General features: G+C 51.3%; 7 protein-coding genes across 7 annotated transcripts; 4 read left to right on the top strand and 3 right to left on the bottom strand.

The window, feature by feature from the left end:
- Window positions 1–610: 610 nt before the first annotated feature.
- N7477_001784 (proteasome regulatory particle base subunit RPN2) lies at window positions 611–4263 on the bottom strand (the record flags this gene model as incomplete). Its single annotated transcript, XM_056963447.1, has 6 exons — window positions 611–919; window positions 975–1432; window positions 1494–3180; window positions 3238–3761; window positions 3838–4007; window positions 4124–4263. 6 exons carry the CDS (start codon window positions 4261–4263, stop codon window positions 611–613), a joined length of 3288 nt encoding a protein of 1095 aa, XP_056826366.1.
- A 697-nt stretch (window positions 4264–4960) lies between these two features.
- Window positions 4961–6319, top strand: N7477_001783 (uncharacterized protein; the record flags this gene model as incomplete). Its single annotated transcript, XM_056963446.1, has 1 exon — window positions 4961–6319. The coding sequence occupies one exon, from the start codon at window positions 4961–4963 to the stop codon at window positions 6317–6319; it is 1359 nt and encodes a 452-aa protein (XP_056826365.1).
- A 257-nt stretch (window positions 6320–6576) lies between these two features.
- On the top strand, window positions 6577–7640 carry N7477_001782 (uncharacterized protein; the record flags this gene model as incomplete). The annotated part of the gene is made up of 2 exons (XM_056963445.1): window positions 6577–6824; window positions 6878–7640. 2 exons carry the CDS (start codon window positions 6577–6579, stop codon window positions 7638–7640), a joined length of 1011 nt encoding a protein of 336 aa, XP_056826364.1.
- Window positions 7641–8109: 469 nt separating this feature from the next.
- On the top strand, window positions 8110–10565 carry N7477_001781 (putative Patatin family phospholipase; the record flags this gene model as incomplete). Its single annotated transcript, XM_056963444.1, has 3 exons — window positions 8110–9290; window positions 9343–9964; window positions 10002–10565. 3 exons carry the CDS (start codon window positions 8110–8112, stop codon window positions 10563–10565), a joined length of 2367 nt encoding a protein of 788 aa, XP_056826363.1.
- A 2526-nt stretch (window positions 10566–13091) lies between these two features.
- N7477_001780 (uncharacterized protein) lies at window positions 13092–13583 on the top strand (the record flags this gene model as incomplete). The annotated part of the gene is made up of 1 exon (XM_056963443.1): window positions 13092–13583. The coding sequence occupies one exon, from the start codon at window positions 13092–13094 to the stop codon at window positions 13581–13583; it is 492 nt and encodes a 163-aa protein (XP_056826362.1).
- A 3467-nt stretch (window positions 13584–17050) lies between these two features.
- N7477_001779 (uncharacterized protein) lies at window positions 17051–17359 on the bottom strand (the record flags this gene model as incomplete). Its single annotated transcript, XM_056963442.1, has 2 exons — window positions 17051–17278; window positions 17327–17359. 2 exons carry the CDS (start codon window positions 17357–17359, stop codon window positions 17051–17053), a joined length of 261 nt encoding a protein of 86 aa, XP_056826361.1.
- A 611-nt stretch (window positions 17360–17970) lies between these two features.
- N7477_001778 (uncharacterized protein) lies at window positions 17971–18688 on the bottom strand (the record flags this gene model as incomplete). Its single annotated transcript, XM_056963441.1, has 2 exons — window positions 17971–18328; window positions 18663–18688. The coding sequence occupies 2 exons, from the start codon at window positions 18686–18688 to the stop codon at window positions 17971–17973; spliced, it is 384 nt and encodes a 127-aa protein (XP_056826360.1).
- Between the last annotated feature and the right edge of the window lie 360 nt (window positions 18689–19048).

The following is a 19048-nucleotide window of genomic DNA, read 5'->3' as shown; positions in this document are numbered from 1 at the left end:
AATCAGCCGGAGTGCATATATAGCAGCCTCGAAGAACCTATGCTGTAGAAAAAACAACGGTTTCGTGGGGGGAAAAAGAAACAGAAATCGAATTGAACGTCCGGGGTAGATGGAGCACGCGCGATATAAAGGACGGGAACCGGACCCCTTTTGAGTAACCCCCGTTTTCCCCGTGGTCATGGCCTCGGAGCGTCCATCGTCACTCGTGCCATTGGATTTCCATTCAGCTGCGTCCCTCGGTCGCAGATCTCATCAGTCTGTCTCGGTCATCCCCAAAATGCCATGTACTTGATTGGCTCAAACTGCGTCATCGCCGGTGAGAAATGCCGAGGCGACTTTCATGCAGGCTGAGTCAGCAGCATGTGAAGGCCAAGACGGAGTGTATGCGACTTGTCCAGGTTGTGGTCGGTTTTGTTTTCATGTGCTTGGTACTCCCACGGAGGTGGCTGATGGCCTAATGACCTTCTACGTATAGCTCATGGAGTACTTAATAGATGCAGACAAATGCTTCATATCACAGGAGGCCGCTACTGCCCTCCCAATATATCAGGCCTGAACCTGACTAGTCTAGTAATACATCCCAGTGCTATGGAGTTGTGTCCTCAGCACTCTACTCATCCTCGCCCTCGGTCTCGTAGGTGAACTCGTCGGGCACTGGCGCGTCCTCTGCACCCTCCTCGTCCTCGTCAACAGCGGTCAACACACCCGCTGCCGCTGCAGCGCCAGCCGGGGTTGAAGACAGCATGGCGCGAGCATCGGCCCGTTGAGGGGTCTGCAGGGCAGCAGTGCCGATAGCCGCCTGAAGACGATCCTGAAGAGTTTCGGTAGGGGCAGGGGCCTCTTTGCTCGCCTTGAGCTCGATGGTCTCGCGAGGCTCCTCCGGGTGCTTGTCTAGAACGACAACGACACCACCAGTAGGCTAAAAGATGAATTAGTGAAAAAATCCACGGCATCAAAGTAACATTGAGACTTACTCTCTTGACAGGCTCGTAGCGCGGATCGGGGAAGGTCAGGTACTTGAGCTGTGCGGGCAGTACACGGGACATGTTGTCCAACTCGTAGCCAACCTTCTCTCGCTCCACCTTCTTCTTCTGGGCCTCGCCAGCAGCCTTGTCAGCGTCCTTGCTTTCCTCGCCATCCTTCTCGTCGGTCTCCATCTTCTCCGGCAGTTGCTCTGAGACCTTTGGCGTAGTAGGCGTCTGGTCAATATCCATGCTCTCGCGGCGGGCCTGCTTCTCACGACGCTGAGCACGGCGCTTGGCCTGAGCCGTCGTGGAAAGCACGGCAGTCTTCACCTTCTCCGGAGCCTCCTCAGTCTTGACCTCCTGCATGGGAGGGTAGTCAAACAGACTCGGACGGGTGTTGCTGTGGAACTTGAACTCCGGAACCTCCAACTTCTGGGTCGACTCCGATGACGGAAGTCGGGGTAAAGCTGAGGGACAGGAAGTGGGTAAGAGGGAACCAATACCAATACTGGCAGAAAACAGCCGCACCAACAATGCCGGGCATGTTGAGATTCCCGGTCTGTGTCTGCAGGCTGATGGTGCAGTTGCGGCCTCCAGCGTCGATGATTCCGAGAGCTACGGCACAACCAAACTTGGCCATAGCATCCTCGTGGCGGTCACCGAGCATCTTCATCATGGCCTTGCGGAGGCTGGTGACACGGGGGTTCATAGCCTCGTTTTGCTGAACGAGAACCATGGCCAACGAGATCAAAGCACCTTGACGAACGAAATCTGTTGAGTCCTTGAGCATGGGCTCCAAAAGGTCAATAGCCTCGTCGAGTCCAGTACCGGCACAAGAAATACCGAGAGCCATGGCGGCACCGTAGCGGACGTGTGGATTGTAGGATTCCGAGAGCAGCTCCACCATACGGGGAACACTCTGGTGCTTGCGGAACAGAATGAAGCCCAAGCTCAGTACTGCAACACGGCGAACATCATCATTGACATCGCTGACGGCGACGTGGAGAAGCTTACGAACGGCCTTGTTGCTGCTGCTACCACAGTAGGCCAAAGCGATTGTCATGATACCGCCATAGCGGAGAGTCGGGTCGGGGTCACCGAGGAGACCGTTGATCAGCTCATCGGCAGCCTCTTGGCGGCCGTACATGATCAAAGCCATACCCATGGCAAGACCACGGACGATCTTCTCGTGCTGGGTGTCATGGGCGTACTGAATCATGTCCTCCAAAGCCTTCATATTACCGGTGCCTAACATGACAAGACCCATTGCAAGACCGACAGCCTCGCCGTTGAGAGCCGAGTCAGTGTAGAGCACATTGCGGAGATCCACGTAGATATCCTCATCGCCAGTGGCCATACCAGCCACACCCAGACCCAGAGCACCACCGTGCTGCACCACCTCCTCGGTGGCCTTCTTGAAGTGATCGCGAATGAGATCAACAGCCATGCCACCGTGATTGGCGAAGATCAGGCCGTAAGCATACAGAGATCCACCCTGGCTGTAAACCGAGCCCGAGCCGCCCACCCCGGCAATGTGATCCTTGGGCAGATAGGGTTGTAGGAGCTTCTGTCCCTGGCTAAGGTTGCCACGGTGAATGACACCCAATGCAGCAGTAGCGGTGAACTTGGACCAGTTCACAGCCTTGCCAAGCCACTCCAGATTCTCGCGGAAAAACTTGTCATGTGTGGTTCCAGCGTGCATGAAAGCGTTGCACAAAGTGACGGCGGTGTGGAATATGGAATTGCGTGCCTCGAGACTGTCGCGTACCTTGTTCAAAATCGCCATATCGACCTGATTACTCCGGTAAAGGAACTCAAGATTCAGTTGAATGGATTTAATGCCATCCAGGATTGAGAGGATGTTCCTCAATGCGGCAGTCGACTCATCCTCCGCGCGATTTGAGCTTGATTGGTCCTCAAGCAACGCATCTGACTCCTTAGGCTCTTCTTGATCGGTTGTAGCGGTATCGCGCTCAGGCACAAGCTCGGAGATTTCCTCTCGGACCTTTTGGAGGAACTCCTGAGTGCTGTTATCGTAAAGGTCGAAAGAAATCTGGTATGCAACAGCGAGGGATCGCGGATCACCCTTCTCGACAAGTTGACGGAGAATGTTCGAGGCCATCGAGTGTTCATTAAGGTAGACAACGCATTTGGCGATAGAGAAATAGTCGGGTGAGGGAATCTCGTTAAGAAGCTCGAGGATCAGCTTAAGGATCTGTAGAGGCAAAGGTTAGTAGCCTTTCATAGCAAAGCGGCTAGCGGGTAGACAAACCTCAGTGCGGAAGCCTCGCTCTTGGACAATGCCCATGCAAATGTCCAGAACGTATTCCATGAGCTCCTCACTCCCGTGAGACTCACCCAATTGCTGCTTCTCGTCCGCACTGGCACGAAGAATGGCCAGACGGAGAACATCCAAACTCTTGGCCTCAATCGCGATACCGATCACTTGACGGTAACGTTTTTGACGGAAGCACTCTTCGAACAGTCGCTCAATCACTGCCTGTAGTTGACCCTGAACACCTCGCTTCAAAACAAGCGGAGTCTCGTTGTGTTGGACACTCTGGTCATCGCCGCCAGGGTGTGCAGCGTCGATGCCAGGAACCTCCTGTCGGGAAAGAAGGGACTTTGAAGGCAAAGCAGACTTGGAGAAAGGTGTGATGGGAGAGGTCAGGCTTGCTGATGTGCTGGTGGCGCCATCACCGGATGCTGAGAAGGAGGTGTTCAGATTGGCGGCCGGGTCACCAGCCGCAGGCCTCTGGGCGGCAGAGAGAGATATGAAAGTATCGACGCATTTCGCTGTAATGTAAAAAGGCCGCAATTAGCCAATTTCCCAAAAAAAAGTCATATCCAACGGGAGTTTTGCTCAACTCACCAATAATGGTCTCTTCATACTCGCCACCGTTGTCGAGCTGGAACAGCTTGCCGGCACCTAGAGCGAGGACCATGCTCTCATTATATTCCTGCAGGTGATAATATACCTTCGAGGCGACCAAAGCAGCCAGGCCGCGTTCCGGGAATGATTCATCTTCGTAAAGAGCCTCACTGGACAGATTTGGTTAGCAGTGTCCAATGAAACGGGGGTCCTTGGTAACAGCGATCGCGCCAGCGGTCGCCAACGACCCTTCCATCTGCCCTATCAACAAAAATAAGGTACTCACATCTCGGGAACCGCGTTCACAACTTCTGTCCAAAGTGTATCGATCTGAGAATCTAATGACTTCAAGGCAAAGACCTTGAGCTCGGGGTCGGGCTCTGAGAGGAAGCCGACAAGACCGGCGGCCGAAACAAGGCCGACCATCTTGTATGATCGAGACTGCTGGCGTCGAGACTGGTTCAATGAAGCTCAGACTCAAACGATGATGTTGTTGATGGGTGTCGAAGCAACGTCGAAGCAACGTCGACCGGAGGGAGCTTGGGGATCAACAGCGAGCGAACCCTGTGAAGGAAAACGGCGTGGAGGGATTCAAAGGCCCTAAATAGGTCGATGAACAGAAATAGAGTAAAAGATTAACAGGGAAAGACGAGATGACTTAGGGTACAAATGGAAGCTGGAAGCAGACAGCAGAAGCTTTGCTGGCGCGAGACCCGACAACGTCAACGGAGCTGACTGTGCTTGTCACGTGCCATGACGAGTACTTGCAGCTGTGTCAGGTCTTCAATTTACTTACACGTCGCTTGGTCTTTTTACTCCTCATATGCTTTATAGTGTCCATTTTTGAATGAGCCGAACCAAGGAAATGACCGAAGTACCAAGATTCATATTCCAAATCATCAGGTGAAATAGCTCCTCACGCGCAGAGTAACTGTACCTGCATAGGCGGCCAGCAAGGCGGTCAGTTATTGTCCGGCGTGAGGTCCGAGAGCGTCAGCTGGCGAAGCTCGTGGAGTCAGTCACGATACCGATCATGGCCTGCTAAAAAGCGGTCGTACCCGAGTCTCCGGTCGAACCTCTGTTCCGTCTTCCCGAGAGGGTCTGCTCTGCTATTTTTTCCGCCATGTCAACTCTTCTGCCCTCCAGAGATAAACGGCTATCGCCAACGCCGATGGGAGCTTCCACATACCACCACGATCCTCTTGTTCAAGTGGAGCGGCAATCCAAGCTCATCCAGAGTAATCTCCAGACCTTAATTGATGCGCAGAGCGAGCGCCTTCTCTCAGGCTTGGCCCGAGCCGAGCCAGACAACACTTCGGACGGTAGCTTCACACCTACCTCTTCCCAAGCTAGTCAAGCTCGGTCTTCCGCCAATAAAACCGCTAGAAAGTCCTCAACCAAGAAGATCGGGCTTCATGCAGCGCGGCAGGGTATTTTTCAGTCCATCTATGACCTACTGAAGTTGCGAGAGGAGGAACGGGAGATCCTCTCTGCTCAAACAGACGAACGAGACAGCGCACTTCAAGAACTTGAGAGTTTTACCTCACGACGAGATGGGTTGGAAGAGGCTATATCTACCATTCATACCGACCGGGAGAACCAGCGCGCTGAAGAATTGGAAGAAGAGGCTCACCACCTCGAGACTGACATTCATGAATTGGAGACCAGGCTGTATGAGATGAAAGCCAAGCATCGATACCTTGTTAGCGAGATTTCAAATGTGAAAAACTCGGTTGACGCTAAACTATCCTCCTATAATGAGTCCATGTCCCTCCTCGAGTCCAACATCCGCAACTACCTTCGCAATCCACCTGTTCAGCCCCTCTCGCGTACAATCAACTCCAGCTTCTACTCCTTGAACCCCGAGCGTCGAACCCTCGAAATAGCCCAAGACAACTGGAGATTAGAACAGGAAGATTTACACAGGAGACAGCAAGAAGTGGATGCAGAGATTCTGGCCCTCGAGGAAGGCGGTGGGGTCTGGAAACAAGCCATGGCTGACATCTCTGGCTTTGAGGAACGCCTTCGCGCCAATATGCGGCACTACATTGAATTACAGGAGCAAGCGGCCGATCCGAATCATCGACAGGCTAAGGATACAACGGAAGAAGTGGCTGCCAACCTTGCGGAGGATCTGGATAAGACCACACAGCGCTTGGATGCGCATTTGGAGCACGCGGAGGATAGAAATTGGAATCTTTTAATTTGCTGTATTGCAGCCGAATTAGAAGCGCTGCGAGAAGCGCGCAAGCTGCTTCTTCCAGCCTTTGACTTGCCTGTACTGGGCGACGAGGCTCCATCTGGCCAGTCGCCGTCACCGACACGCGCGGGTGACGATGAACTTTCGCAAGAAGATCAAGACCAGCTTGAGAATGATGACCCAGAGCCGCCGGCCGATCTTTTGAGGGATGATCATCACACAGACACGTCCAGATCGGAGGATGATGAGCCTGACCCTGCATGGCTACTCCCTGAATCTTGATAGCACTAGAAGTTATTTCAATGAATAGCATTGACAACTAGCCTGAACAAGAGATTTGTATCGTCATTGAATGATTACGTCGAATAGTTCAAAATAAAGAGCGTGTCGATATTTGCTGATAGTGTAAAGCAGTTCTCGGTTGCGGCGCGGTCCATCCAACCTTCCAATTTCAAGGCCGAAACACCCATATCTCCAAAACATTATGAACTGAACGCGTTTTAACTTGGTATGATGTTTTGATCCAATCAACCTCGACCATGAACAAAACAGGTCCGACTTTTTCGTTCAGTATCGGTTCAGTCCACGATGGCTGCAATCTCCAGTGTCGCCTCTACCTCCCTGGTTGGGTCAGGAATATAGAATCGGCACCAGCTTGGTCAGTCCGCGGTGCCATTCTGGCCCATCCCTATACAGCACTCGGTGGGACCTACGACGACGAGGTGATCAGTTTCCTCGGCGGTGAACTTCTACATGAAGGCTACATCGTGGGCACATTCAACTTTCGGTATCCATTTCCCTAAAACCACCGGATTGAAGTCGGCTAACATGGACCCTCAGCGGCTCGGCACCATCTGAGGGCCGATCCAGCTGGACTGGACGACCCGAACTCGGAGACTATGCAGCATTCTACGGTTTCATGCTCCAATACTTGCATCGAGTCAACGATGGGCTACAGAAAATTCTCAGCGACCCGGAACACCTGCCTTCACCCGTAGCATCCGCAGACCGGAATGTCCATCTCATTCTTGGGGGATATTCCTTCGGATCACTGATCGCATCGCATGCCCCAACCCTTGATGTCATGATAGACCTATTCCGCCCCGGCACAGCAACTCCGGGCACACCGATCTACGAGATTGGGCGCAAAGCAAGGAAGATCGCAGCGACAACGATCCGGGACCTAGCGCCAGCAAATCCGGAGTCACAGTCATACCCCGAGCAGCCCGACCGGATCGAGCTCAGTGCGGAGACGAGTATTTCCTATCTGCTCGTGTCACCTCTACGACCACCAGTGAGCAATCTCCTGACTGGGTTTCGAGGCCTATCGCTGAACGTGGGGGGAACGTCAGCTCCTCAGGCCCGACCCGCTGGGCGTCCAGCCGACCAGCTGAGTGCTCACCGGACACTGGCGCTATATGGGGATCGGGATGAGTTCACCTCCGTGCGTAAACTGCAGAACTGGTCAGCCGAGTTGGGCCGCGTCCCGCAGAGTCGTTTCCAAAGCGGCTTGATCGAGGGAGCGGGGCATTTTTGGCGAGAGCCAGGCGTCGAGTTGAAAGCGAGACGTGTTCTCCGTGAATGGCTTCGGCCGAGTCTTTGACCTGGGGACTTGTGAACCGTCACTTTAACCTGAATGCCCGTCTACAAATTGTGTGGTTTCAGACCCTTTCTTGTGCGCTGTGCTGGTATTAGAGTAAGCCGTGCGCACTCACATGCGTCGCATACGATGCATGTGAAAGACGCCAGGGACCGGAGGTGAGATCATACGGGATAAACCCTGTGTAGGATCGATAAACCTGTTGCATAGTTTACATAGAGCTGTTTCGGGTTTCTTACTGGCTCTCAATTCCAGCCTAGTTCATTAACTTCTTAACTTCTTACTCCCCATAATCGACTGTTAGTGGAAACCGGGGAAGTTGGGGTCATCGGGTAGTGATCCTCGTGACGTTTTCCCGACCGCTTCTTTCATTTCTCTGCTACTTATCAACTTCGCCTGCACAATCTGCCTATATATCTGAGAACTTTAACTTCAAGGGACAGATGCGCCCCGGCTGGATGGCTCGCTCCCCATGCACAGGCCTGTTATGTCGTTGGACTCCACAATAGTCCATTGCCGTGACGAACCCCTTCAGAAGGTTCCCAAGGCTCCACCGCGATCCCTGCGCAAATCCATTTCAATCCCCGCCGTCTCGACACTAGTCAAAGAGTCATGGAATTGGGCCGGCGATACCCTCAATAACTACCGCGATGGCCTTTCCGCCGAACAGCGGAGGCACCGGGCCGAAATCGAGACCCGCAAACAAGTCCTTTACATGAAGATCAAAAATGTGAGTACCTACCAACCGGTACCTGGCAGGCGGCCGCATCTGCAGAGCTACCCTTCTAACCATGACCGTGGGCTGCAGGCTGTGTCTTACGAGGAATGGCGGAGCTGCGCCGAGGAGTTGGACGTGTTGGAACACAACAACGCCTGGAAGCAGGAACCTGAGTGCGACGAGTACTATCCGCGACTTGTCCAGGAGCGCTTGCGACAACTGGAGGAGGCGCGCATCAGTTGCGACGTGAGTCGTATGCTTTTTCTCGTACGCACCGCTTTGAGCCGCGACCTCGGCAAGATGAGCAACGCATCGCTATACCGTCACTCGCATATTGGGACGAAGGACCTGATCGAACAGTACATAGCCACGGCCCTCCACACAATCAAGGCGTTGGTGGAAATGTCGGATAATCGCTGTGACGGGTTGGAGCTGAAATACATTCTGGATCAGCTGTTGGCAGCTCGTCAGGCATTTGGCCGGAGTGCGCTGCTGTTTTCAGGAGGCGCAACTTTCGGCATGAACCATATTGGTGTTTTGAAAGCTCTTTACGAACAGAATCTTATCCCACGCATCATCTCTGGAGCGTCAGCAGGGAGCATAGTGTGCGCCGTGTTCTGCACTTGCCCAGACGATGACTTACCAGGGCTTTTGGATACATACGTCCATGATGGGGATTTTGCGGTATTCAACAAGCATGGCCAGGAGGAGAACATCTTTCAGAAGACAGCGCGTTTCTTGAAACACGGATCGTTCCTGGATATCTCCCACTTGGCAAACACAATGCGCGGCTGGTTGGGCGATATGACGTTCCAAGAGGCTTATAATCGGACTCGACGGATCTTAAATATTTGCGTGTCGAGCGCCGGCATGTACGAACTCCCACGACTGCTTAACTATATCTCAGCTCCCAATGTGTTGATTTGGTCTGCTGTGTAAGTATTTGACCCCTTTCCATCTAAGGGGTTTCATACTAATGAGTTGCAGGGCCGTGTCGTGCTCGGTGCCCTTGGTTTTTAAGCCCTTCACATTGATGGCGAAAGACCCCAAGACAGGAGAGGCGATACCTTGGAATGACCTCCATAGGCAATATATTGACGGCTCAGTTGATGGGGATCTCCCGATGACACGTTTATCCGAGATGTTTAACGTCAATCATTTCATTGTCTCGCAGGTCAACCCTCACGTGGTTCCATTCCTGCCAAAGGAAGATGGTCCAATAAATCCCGCCGAGCACCGATCATTTTCCGTTCCCGCCTGGGTCAATACCATGACGCATCTTGCGAAAGATGAGATACTTCATCGAATGACTGTCCTATCAGAAATGGGGGTGTTCCCGACCTCGATGACCAAGGCTGCTTCGATCATGAATCAGAAATACAGCGGCGACATCAACATTTACCCCGAACTCAGCTCCTCGAATTTCCCACGAATCTTGGAGAATCCGACTAAAGAATTTATGCTTGAAGCATGTCTCAGCGGCGAACGGGCAACATGGCCCCGATTGAGCCGAATCCACAACGCTTGTGCCATCGAGCTGGCACTCGACAGAGCTATTCAACAGATGCGAGCTCGTGTGGCCTTCAGTCCAGGCCCACTTACTTTGCGCGTGCACGACTCTATGAATCACTCTCTTCATTCAACAGAAGGTATGGGACGAGGACGGATTCAAAGGAGGGGCTCCTATAGTCACGAGCTTGTTCGAAGACGATCCAGAGGGCACTCCCAAAGTCAGCCCCTGCAAGAATTGCGCAAGGCACGCAGCACCGTCTCTCTCGAACACCCCCCCCTTGATATTCCCTGATACAATCTCCGCACCTCGGGTCAAGGCCCATCATCGACGATCTTCAATATCTTTCGGCGGAGCATTTACAACCGGGTCAGGCAGCGACGACGAAGAAGATAATGAGCTAACCTACACCATCCGCCCCGGACCACCATATCACCGGGCATCATGGGAGGCTTCATCGTACGGGGCAGAGTCAACCCACGGAATTCTGCATAGTCCCGTCCGATCGCGGCGATCGTCATTCTCCACACACTCACCGCGGTCCGCATCAAGCCGACGAGCATCCCCCAAACAGGTGTATGCCCCTTCGGCTCGGGAGATCTCCATGGCTCTCTCACCTTCGTCGCGCCACCTGCTCAGCATGACGCCGTCAGTACATCTGAGCTCTCATGACATCGTCGCGCGAAAAACGCGCCATTGAGAGCAATCGCTTCATTCCGTTATATTCCAGGTATACAGCTTCGAAGTTGACAGTGCTTCAAGCCGTCCCTTTCTATCGTTCGACACAGGCTAAATGACCTATCCTAAGTCCGATGCGGGCCACTGGACAGGAGAGATCCGTGCGAGATCACTTGTATCCATCTAATCTCCGACTACGTTTGATCTAATCTTTATCACCAGTACTCCGTCCTCCGTACAGCGATCGCCATGGATTATTTATTCTCTTTGATTCCTCTACTTTGTCTAGACGGGTTTCAGGTTGCATTTCTGGGGGTTTTTTTCTCTTGCAGATGCTGTAGAACAGTCCAGACCTGCCATTCGGGTGATGCGCTTGGCAGTCTCCATGAAGGGATTTAGGTCTGGTCCTTTATATAGCAAGTGAACGGGCTGCATGGGTGACAGGGAGACGTCACCAGGCTTTCAGGTTTTCTAGATATTTTCAGTCAGATCACCTGAGCTCGACAGATCCAATTTCAGTCATAAATAAGAGATTCCGCCGTGGGCGCACTAGACCTTTTACTTGTACGCAGAAGGCCATGCGGGATACCTTGTCTTGGAGCAACGGATGCATCGGAGGCTGGCCCACGGTGTGAGCCTTGGAAACGGTGGTGTCCACCCGGTGGAGATGCGGCAATCCATGAAGAGTAATCATCGGCATTCGAAAATGAGACTTACCCTGCACTGGGCTCTTCCACTGACCTTGGAAATATGAAGATACCAACCCAATTCAATTCAGGAGAAACCCGAAGTAACAGAGGTCATCTTTTAGGGAAGCTTCATGATCCATCCAGTGCGGCAAGACAGGGCTGTGTAATTTTGAAACAGCCTAGTCCATTGAGCAGAGCAAGATTGAGGCAACAAAGGGCACAGCCTTTTCAGCCGTGACCTGTCAAGAAGCCATTAGCTAAGGGTAGATCAAGCCGTACTTTGTACGGATCTTGAACCGAGCCTAGGACATCTTTACCTATCCAATGCACACCAGCGCTTCACATCAACCAATTGACATTTTCAGCTGCCTGCCGCGACAGTGCATCGTACCTGGTGCAGCGAGTCTTTTTGATTCTTCGTGACTTACTTGAGACGCAAGAAAGAATCAGACATCATCCTGCGCTGGTCACCACGGCAGTTTGCTGTTCAAGGGAGGTTGATCTGCAGATCCCCTCAATATTGAAGTTTTGGATCCACCAGGCAAATCGTTCAAGGCTGACGATGCTTCGTCGAGAACCCTTTCAGGCTTTGAAACCCAAGGGTTCCCCTCCCGTTGAAACCATCTGGCCCTCATGAATAGTCTCCACATGGAAACCTAGAGGTAAGTCCACACGTGCGAAAGGCTCTCCCGAACCGTGCTCCTCGGAGATCAACCTCACCCGTTTTGTCCCATTTGACAGAACAGAAGGATTTCAGCCAACTTCCGAGTTCCACATGTCGATCCGTCCCGGACAATTGGCTCATTCATATCAATCAGTGGGAACCCTTTCCTTCCTTTCCACGTTGCTCTTTGCCCAATCCACAATTCTTTCATTCGGTTGCCCCCTGATACACAGACGGTATCAGAGCCATTCCCATCTTTAAGTAAAGCAATCATCCGGAGAAAATCATTTAGTGACTGGGAAAAGGACCTGAAATTTCGAAACAAACGGTGAAACAGACGGTGGACGGTGGACGGTGAACCTGACATGGTCCCATTCTCAAAGATCAGTCGAACGACATCAGGCGCAGCCTTGCGCAAAAACCGTGCTTGGAATATCAGACCAGGCTCTGGTCCTCCAAAATTAAGCACTTCGGTGATACTTCCTACTCTCGGTCCAGGCCCGTCTGGGCTTGATCCTGGGAAATGGTGCCCTAAAGGGCAAGTGGCCCTAACCATCCGAATAACGGGGCAATATGATACGATCAGACCACCCCGGCACTTGATATACACGGAACATGATCGTCGTGTTATTGTCTGGATCCCTTCTCTCCCCCGTTAAAGCGGGTCAAGCGAACGTCGATACTTGCCTTCTTTGATCACAGGCCGCTTCTTGGGCTGCTCTCTGCTCGTTTGGCCGGTGGATAGCTAGTATCTATCTTGTCGTGGGAATTCTCTTAACCCCCAGACCAGAAAGACCAAAACTTGTGGCACCGTCTCTTGCCCCTTGTTCCTGGGAGGGACCCTTCACGCTAACGCAAAATTAGACCATTTCGTACTCTTCGATCCATCAGATACAAATGATCGACAATTCGTAGCTGTAAGGACTGACCCGTGGATTACTCGGCCCAGATATTAGCGACAAATTGTTGAGATCATTACCCGATCAAATATCTCAATATCGAAGGTCTCCATCAGGTTTAAGGACTCAGCAATCAGTTCTGTACTTAGCCTTCCCCAGTCCTATAAAGACATCCACGATTGCCAGAAGAATAAGATCTTTCCTTCTACATCACTACTACATATAAACGGTGTTGGGATCGATTCGAACACTCTTTATCTTCAACCTTTTGAATTTCTTGACCTATTCCTTTCACAATGAAGTACACCGGTATCGCTGCTATGGGCTTGATGGGCTCTGCCCTCGCCCTGCCCAAGGCTCCTCCTCCTCCTGGTGGCCTTGTTCCTTCCTGTGCACCCACGCCTCTTGGTGTGCCGTCCGGCTTCCCATCCGGCTTCCCATCCGGCTTCCCAGTCGGCCCCAGCGGCTTTGAGAAGCGCCAACTGCCTATCCCGTCCAGCATCATCTCTGAGATCGAGTCTGCTTTCCCTATCCCCACTGGCTTCCCTACTGGCTTCCCTACTGGCTTCCCCACTGGTCTTCCGTTCGAGAAGCGCCAGTTCCCTGAGCCTTCAGACATCATCTCTGAGATCGAATCCGCCTTTCCTATCCCCACTGGCTTCCCGACTGGCCTACCTACTGGTCTTCCTTTCGGGAAGCGCGAGATTTCCAAGCCCTCTGGCTTCTCCAGTGGCCCTGCTCCTTCGGGCCCCGTCCCTTCTGGCTTCCCTCCGATCCCCAGGGTTTAAACGAGTCGAATTCGTGCGCATAAGGCGCGAACGGACCAAATTGGACTGAAATTGGACTGGCTCCTCAGGTCTCAGTTGAACTTGAATAATGAGGTGGTCGAAATGATCCATAGACGTGCTGTGCAGAGCTGTTCTGAAGTAAGTGTATTTGATCAGAACGAGGTTTGGATGGTTGGATGTTTACTTGGACTTGGACTTGGACTTGGACTTGGTCTGGACTTGATTGTCTCGGGATTTGTATGTATGACTTATGCCTGACGTGTACAGCTGGTTTTGGATGTTTCAATGTCTAAATGGATACGCCTCTGGTACACGTGGGCTCCTTGCTTCGATTGTCTTGACTTTTGTATTTTTTGTTACAGGGATAAACACACTCTTTTACTTCCCATCGCATCTCGTATATGAATTTCTTTGATACAGACTTCTTCATCAATATGGAAAGTTGAATGCTAGAACGCTGCTCTTGAGAATTATGCAGAATGACGTAGACAGGGTCTGGTCCCTACAATCTTTGCAGAGTCTCCGTCCAAATTAGCACAACCAGTGACTTATCGATATCCGCAAAAATTTGAATTACCGTGCAGCCGAATCCCACCCAGTCTTAAATGACTAAGACACACAAGGCAGCCTTTTCCAACTGGCCGGATCCCACAGGAAGCTATATGACCTGGCCATGTTTAGTGCAGCGATTGTTGGATGATGACTATCGATGACGACACGGGTTACGATTTGATAACAACTCAGAGTGAAAGAGTTTGGGTATGCTCCAGAAGTGAACATGCTTGATACGTGTGTACAGCGTCATGGGGGGGATTGGGGTGTGTCTCTGAAGGTGATCCTCGGCGACAGCGAAGGTGAGGTCGTTATGGATCGATGCTTAGAAGAGCAATAAAGGTTGCTAGCGCCAACACAAATGACAGGGACCTTCTATGAATCTGCTAGATGGGTACAACAGTGCTTGTAGATACGTGTGAAAATTGTGGATTGAAGCTGAAGACTATCAGGCTCCGAACTATCCATCCCATAAGATAGTAATACAAAAGCACAGACGGATACATTTACTGTACGATCCCATCATTAGGTATGAGTATTGCATTGTGGACCAAAATGTGGCGTGAAATGAACGGAATATTGGGGACTAAGAGCAAGTACACCCATCACCACAAATAGACATGAGTTCATTGTTGGACCCCGTGCTCCCCGCATGAGTGATCTGACCTGGTCATCAATGAGCTAATGCAGACAGGTACCTGGACCCTGCATCCTTTTTTGCTACAGTGGCGGGGCATGACCAACGGCATCGCGACAGGTCCGGGTCTAATCCAGATCTAGCGGCGGCCTCGGTGGCTTCCCTGATCGATGATGTCAATAACGTTGAATTTCGGTTCCCAATTGATCTCGGGGGTACAGAATATAAAAAACATCGTGTCCTTGGATTTTTCTTTTCTTGCAGTATACGCACATCCTTGAAATTTGCCAATATGAAACGCCCGCAAAGACTTGTCCCAATTCGCCCTGCTCTATGCTCTTCTGATTTCCGCTCAACAGCTAGCATGTTCATGAAAGCAGTGATCCTGAAACTCATTCTTTCGACACTCTCCTCCCCAGATCAGGTCTGCTTTGCGTTGAGTTGCAAAGTAACGCTTGTCTGGTTCCAAATATTCCTTGCGCTGCGAGGGAAGACACTTCGCGAAGTACTGGCGCGCGAGCAACGGAAGGTACTACGCCAAGAATCAGAGCTGCTGAGGGCAGATTTTCTCCGCCGACTTGAAAATAAACGGTGGAAATATTGCGCTCATTGCTCAAGTCTTCATCGATACTCTGCATGGCGATCTCTCAAATACACTTGGAGACTTAAGCTGAAGCTGTTTTCTCCGAGCAGTCACGCGCTTAGTGCTCAGAAATGTTACATGCCGTACGTTGGTGACGTTGATATCTGCCCTTGCCGAAGTATCAACTTTAACGAGAAGCTGCATCTGATCGAATTAATTCAATACGCTCGTAAACCGGGTGCGAAGGCTTTCCTTGAATCTAAATTTGGTTCTTCCGTCAGGTTTAAATACAAGGCAGATTTCGGCTGTCCGGATCTTTGCGCTGCTTCCGGGCATGACTGTACCATTGAAGGTCATCCTATTGCACGGGTTGAGAGCAAAACAAAGTTCTGGCTTGCTGCAGATCAAAGCTTACGCGTATATACTCGCTTTTTGATTGATTTTTCGAAAGCGAGTGGCTCAGAAATAATTCGATACATGGGAAAGCACGATATATGCTTACACGATGACCCTAAGAGATGGCTGGAAAGGTTTCTCTCCCAAGCTGGGTTGAAATTTTTTGGTGGAGAAATGAATCGCGATCCTGTTCAACACGTCGGCTGGGAAGAGCCGGGTGGAGCATCAGTCGCAATCACATTGCATCGAAACTTGGGAAATAGTGAGTGGCCCAACAAGAGCTGGACTCGCAACCGTCGCAGATAGCTTGTTGCTCCTGCGCCAAGCGCTGCTTTGGATCTGTTGGAGCTTTTTGAATGAAAATCACGAGGGCTAAATTGCAAAGAACTGTGGATTGCTCCTTGCTTCGAAGTTGTATTGTTCAGAAAATTGTAACGCATTATTGGAGAAGCTAGAATTCATATGCAAAAATTGTGGGGAGTCTCTTCTCGCTTAGGGAAGTAATCTTCTCGCTTCCGAAGGTCTAATCAGATTTCATAGCGAATGAGTCTTTAGTTCCAAGAAAGAACACAATGATATATTAGCACTGGTACGGTGAACCCGCAGGAAGACCCGCGTCTGCCTGTCTGTCCGTAAACAGGTCGGCCACCGAGGCGGTCAGACTTTGCGACAGGCGAACATATAGATTTATGTGTCTGCGTTTTCTAAATACGAGGCGAAGTCCAATATATAACAAAAAGTTGGATCATCTGGTGCGCCGTCCACTTTGCAGTCAGCAATTCCCCACTCTACAGTGTTGGGGTTCTTGGCGGTGTACGTTCAGCAGAACGCACGATGCTCACTTGAGGCCTTGTATCACAAAGGTCTCACATCGTCAACGTTGGATGATGGGTTCAGAAAGTCTGTCTGCTTCTTGAGCTTGAGGGAGCAGTGTGGTAAGCACACTGCCCTAACTGCAAGAATGGTTTTATTATGAGGGTAGGTGCTAGTCACTCAGCAGTGCCGGGCGAAAAGAACGGATGGAGTCCTCGCCATCCTCCCATCTTCATGTCCTTGCTGTATTACTCGCTGTCTTTTCATCTTTCTGGTTTGTAATCAGTGATCCTTGATAGCGCACTTATCCTGCTCCACGCTGCCGGTCCTTCCGGGCTCGCTCTGTGCTTGAAGGCATTCGTGCAAAGCCGTGCTCAACTACCGAGTGGGAATAATTAGAGTCACACTAGCGAGGAAGAACCTCATGGTTGTCGTAAACCAGGTTTTTCTTGCAGAGAACCAATTCGGGGCCGGTCTTGATACCCTTCATCTGTTAGGAGACGAGGAAGCCGTGTAAAAATTGTAACCGGGCCGGTTGGTAAGGCTGCGCTCTTCGGTAAGCGCTTTGCAGTCCTCCTTACATTGCTTGAATTGGGCGATCAGTTCGTACGCTTCGCTATGGTTGCCGGAACCGAGGGTCACTTCGTCCACCAGTTCGTTGCGTACAATACAGAAACTGGTGCTGCTGGCTCGTCCCTGCAAACGGCGAGGCCGCTGGGGTAGATTGTTTCGAGAGGGAGACAGAGGAACTGATCAAGAAACCGACTGCGTTCCTTTGAACTGAACGGTACTCATCGCTCGTAGCCAAAAACCACTCAAGGTATTGGCAAGACTTGGGGATGTCCCCAACACACTATAGCGGATATGGGCGAGGTGAGCTCTCATCATGTCTTGACTGCCTCACTGCTGCTCGGGCGGGTTCTGCTGGGAATCTTGCTACAAAAGGAAAAGCGAATACCCTCTTTTCCAGTTCCTTGATGAAGGTAGCACGACACACATTACTAGCTACGGTCTCAGTAAAGAAACTCAACTGCAAGCGAACATTGACAGGAATGTGTAGGCACTTGGAAGCATCATGTTTGGAAAGATGGATTGATAATAAACGTTCATTTGAGCTCATCTTGGTTTCGCCTGAAAGCTACTCATCACCGACCCTGCGTAGAAGGGTGAGCTCGTCGTCGGTGTTCTACCTACCTATCTACAATATGTACACAAAGCAAAACGCCCAAAGCAAAACGCCCAAAGCAAAACGCCCAAAGCAAAACGCCCAAAGCAAAACGCCCAAATCCAATATCAGAATAACCAAAGCCCCAAAGCCCATATACCAGACACAAAACACAAAACACGAGCCACAGGACACAAGACACAGGAAATTGGACAACACAGAACAAAAGACACACAATACCTCACCTCGTGAGCACTTGCTCCATCTTCGGCATATCGACGCCCTGCGGGCCCAGCGGATCCAATGTTGGAGGTGATGCCGATGCAAACGGCGCTACCGACTCAATCGCTGAAGTCGATTTGCACGGCGCAGTCGATTCTGATCCCATCGCTGGAGTCGATTCACGGGGCGAGGTCGATACTGGCTCAAATGCTGGAGTCAATCCCGGCGGCGGGTTCAATCCACACGGCGAGGTGGATCTAGTCGGCTGGGTGGATCCTTGTGGCGGGCCCATTTCCAATGTAGCCGCACTATCGTCGGGTGTGTTCCATGGCCAAAACTTCTTACCTCTGTACCATTTGTACGTAGCGCGAGATGCCCTATATAGGGCAATAAAAGTACCAAGAGAGCTTACGACGAGCGAGATAATATGCGGAACCGACCAAATTGTTAGTAGTCAGTAGAAAAAGCAGTTAGTATAGTCAAATGTTGGGGGAACAGGGCAATACTCACTGGGAAGAGAAATACAAAGAGGAAGAGAGGATTCACAGGATAGAAGTGTTGGTAAACATGCCAAAGTTTGGGTCCGATCTTACTTAGGAAGTAATGGCCAACTACTCGTTAATTTAGCAGGCGCCCTGCAACATCAGTCGTCATAGTAGTAGTTGCAGTGATGGCTAAGAGCAATGAAGGAAGGTTACAGGGAGGTTTGACCGTCGTGCCTGCTTGCGTCCTGACATTGTGAACGGCAATTCTCAGGTCAGATGTAGGCCCGCGTATAAAATGGTTTAATAATGATTGTCCGAGTCAAATAATCGAAGGCGACGACTCGGATGACCTGGTCCCCGTTCCTTCAGCAGCTTATTTCTCCCATCCACGCCAAGTAGACAAGCCTTCTTGTCTGGTAATGAGAACCGTGGTGCCTAGTGCCTTCAAGAACGATACCAAATCCAGGTCTAGCGCGGTGACCGGAGATTCTCTCCAAGGTTTGAATTAAGCCATGATAACCGATCTGGTCGTATTCAACGCTGGGCCGTATTTATTTTTGGCGTGTGCCGCATGGACATGTTTTGTCTTGCGGCCCAGGGTGTTTGAGGCGG

This window comes from Penicillium maclennaniae (genome assembly GCF_028827695.1).
Source record: "Penicillium maclennaniae strain IBT 15551 chromosome Unknown utg000002l:1.0-2354659.0:1.0-2356205.0, whole genome shotgun sequence".
NCBI classification, from domain to species: Eukaryota; Fungi; Ascomycota; class Eurotiomycetes; order Eurotiales; family Aspergillaceae; genus Penicillium; species Penicillium maclennaniae.
The sequence above is the reverse complement of the archived record's forward strand: the minus strand, read 5'-3'. Positions and strand labels throughout refer to the sequence as shown.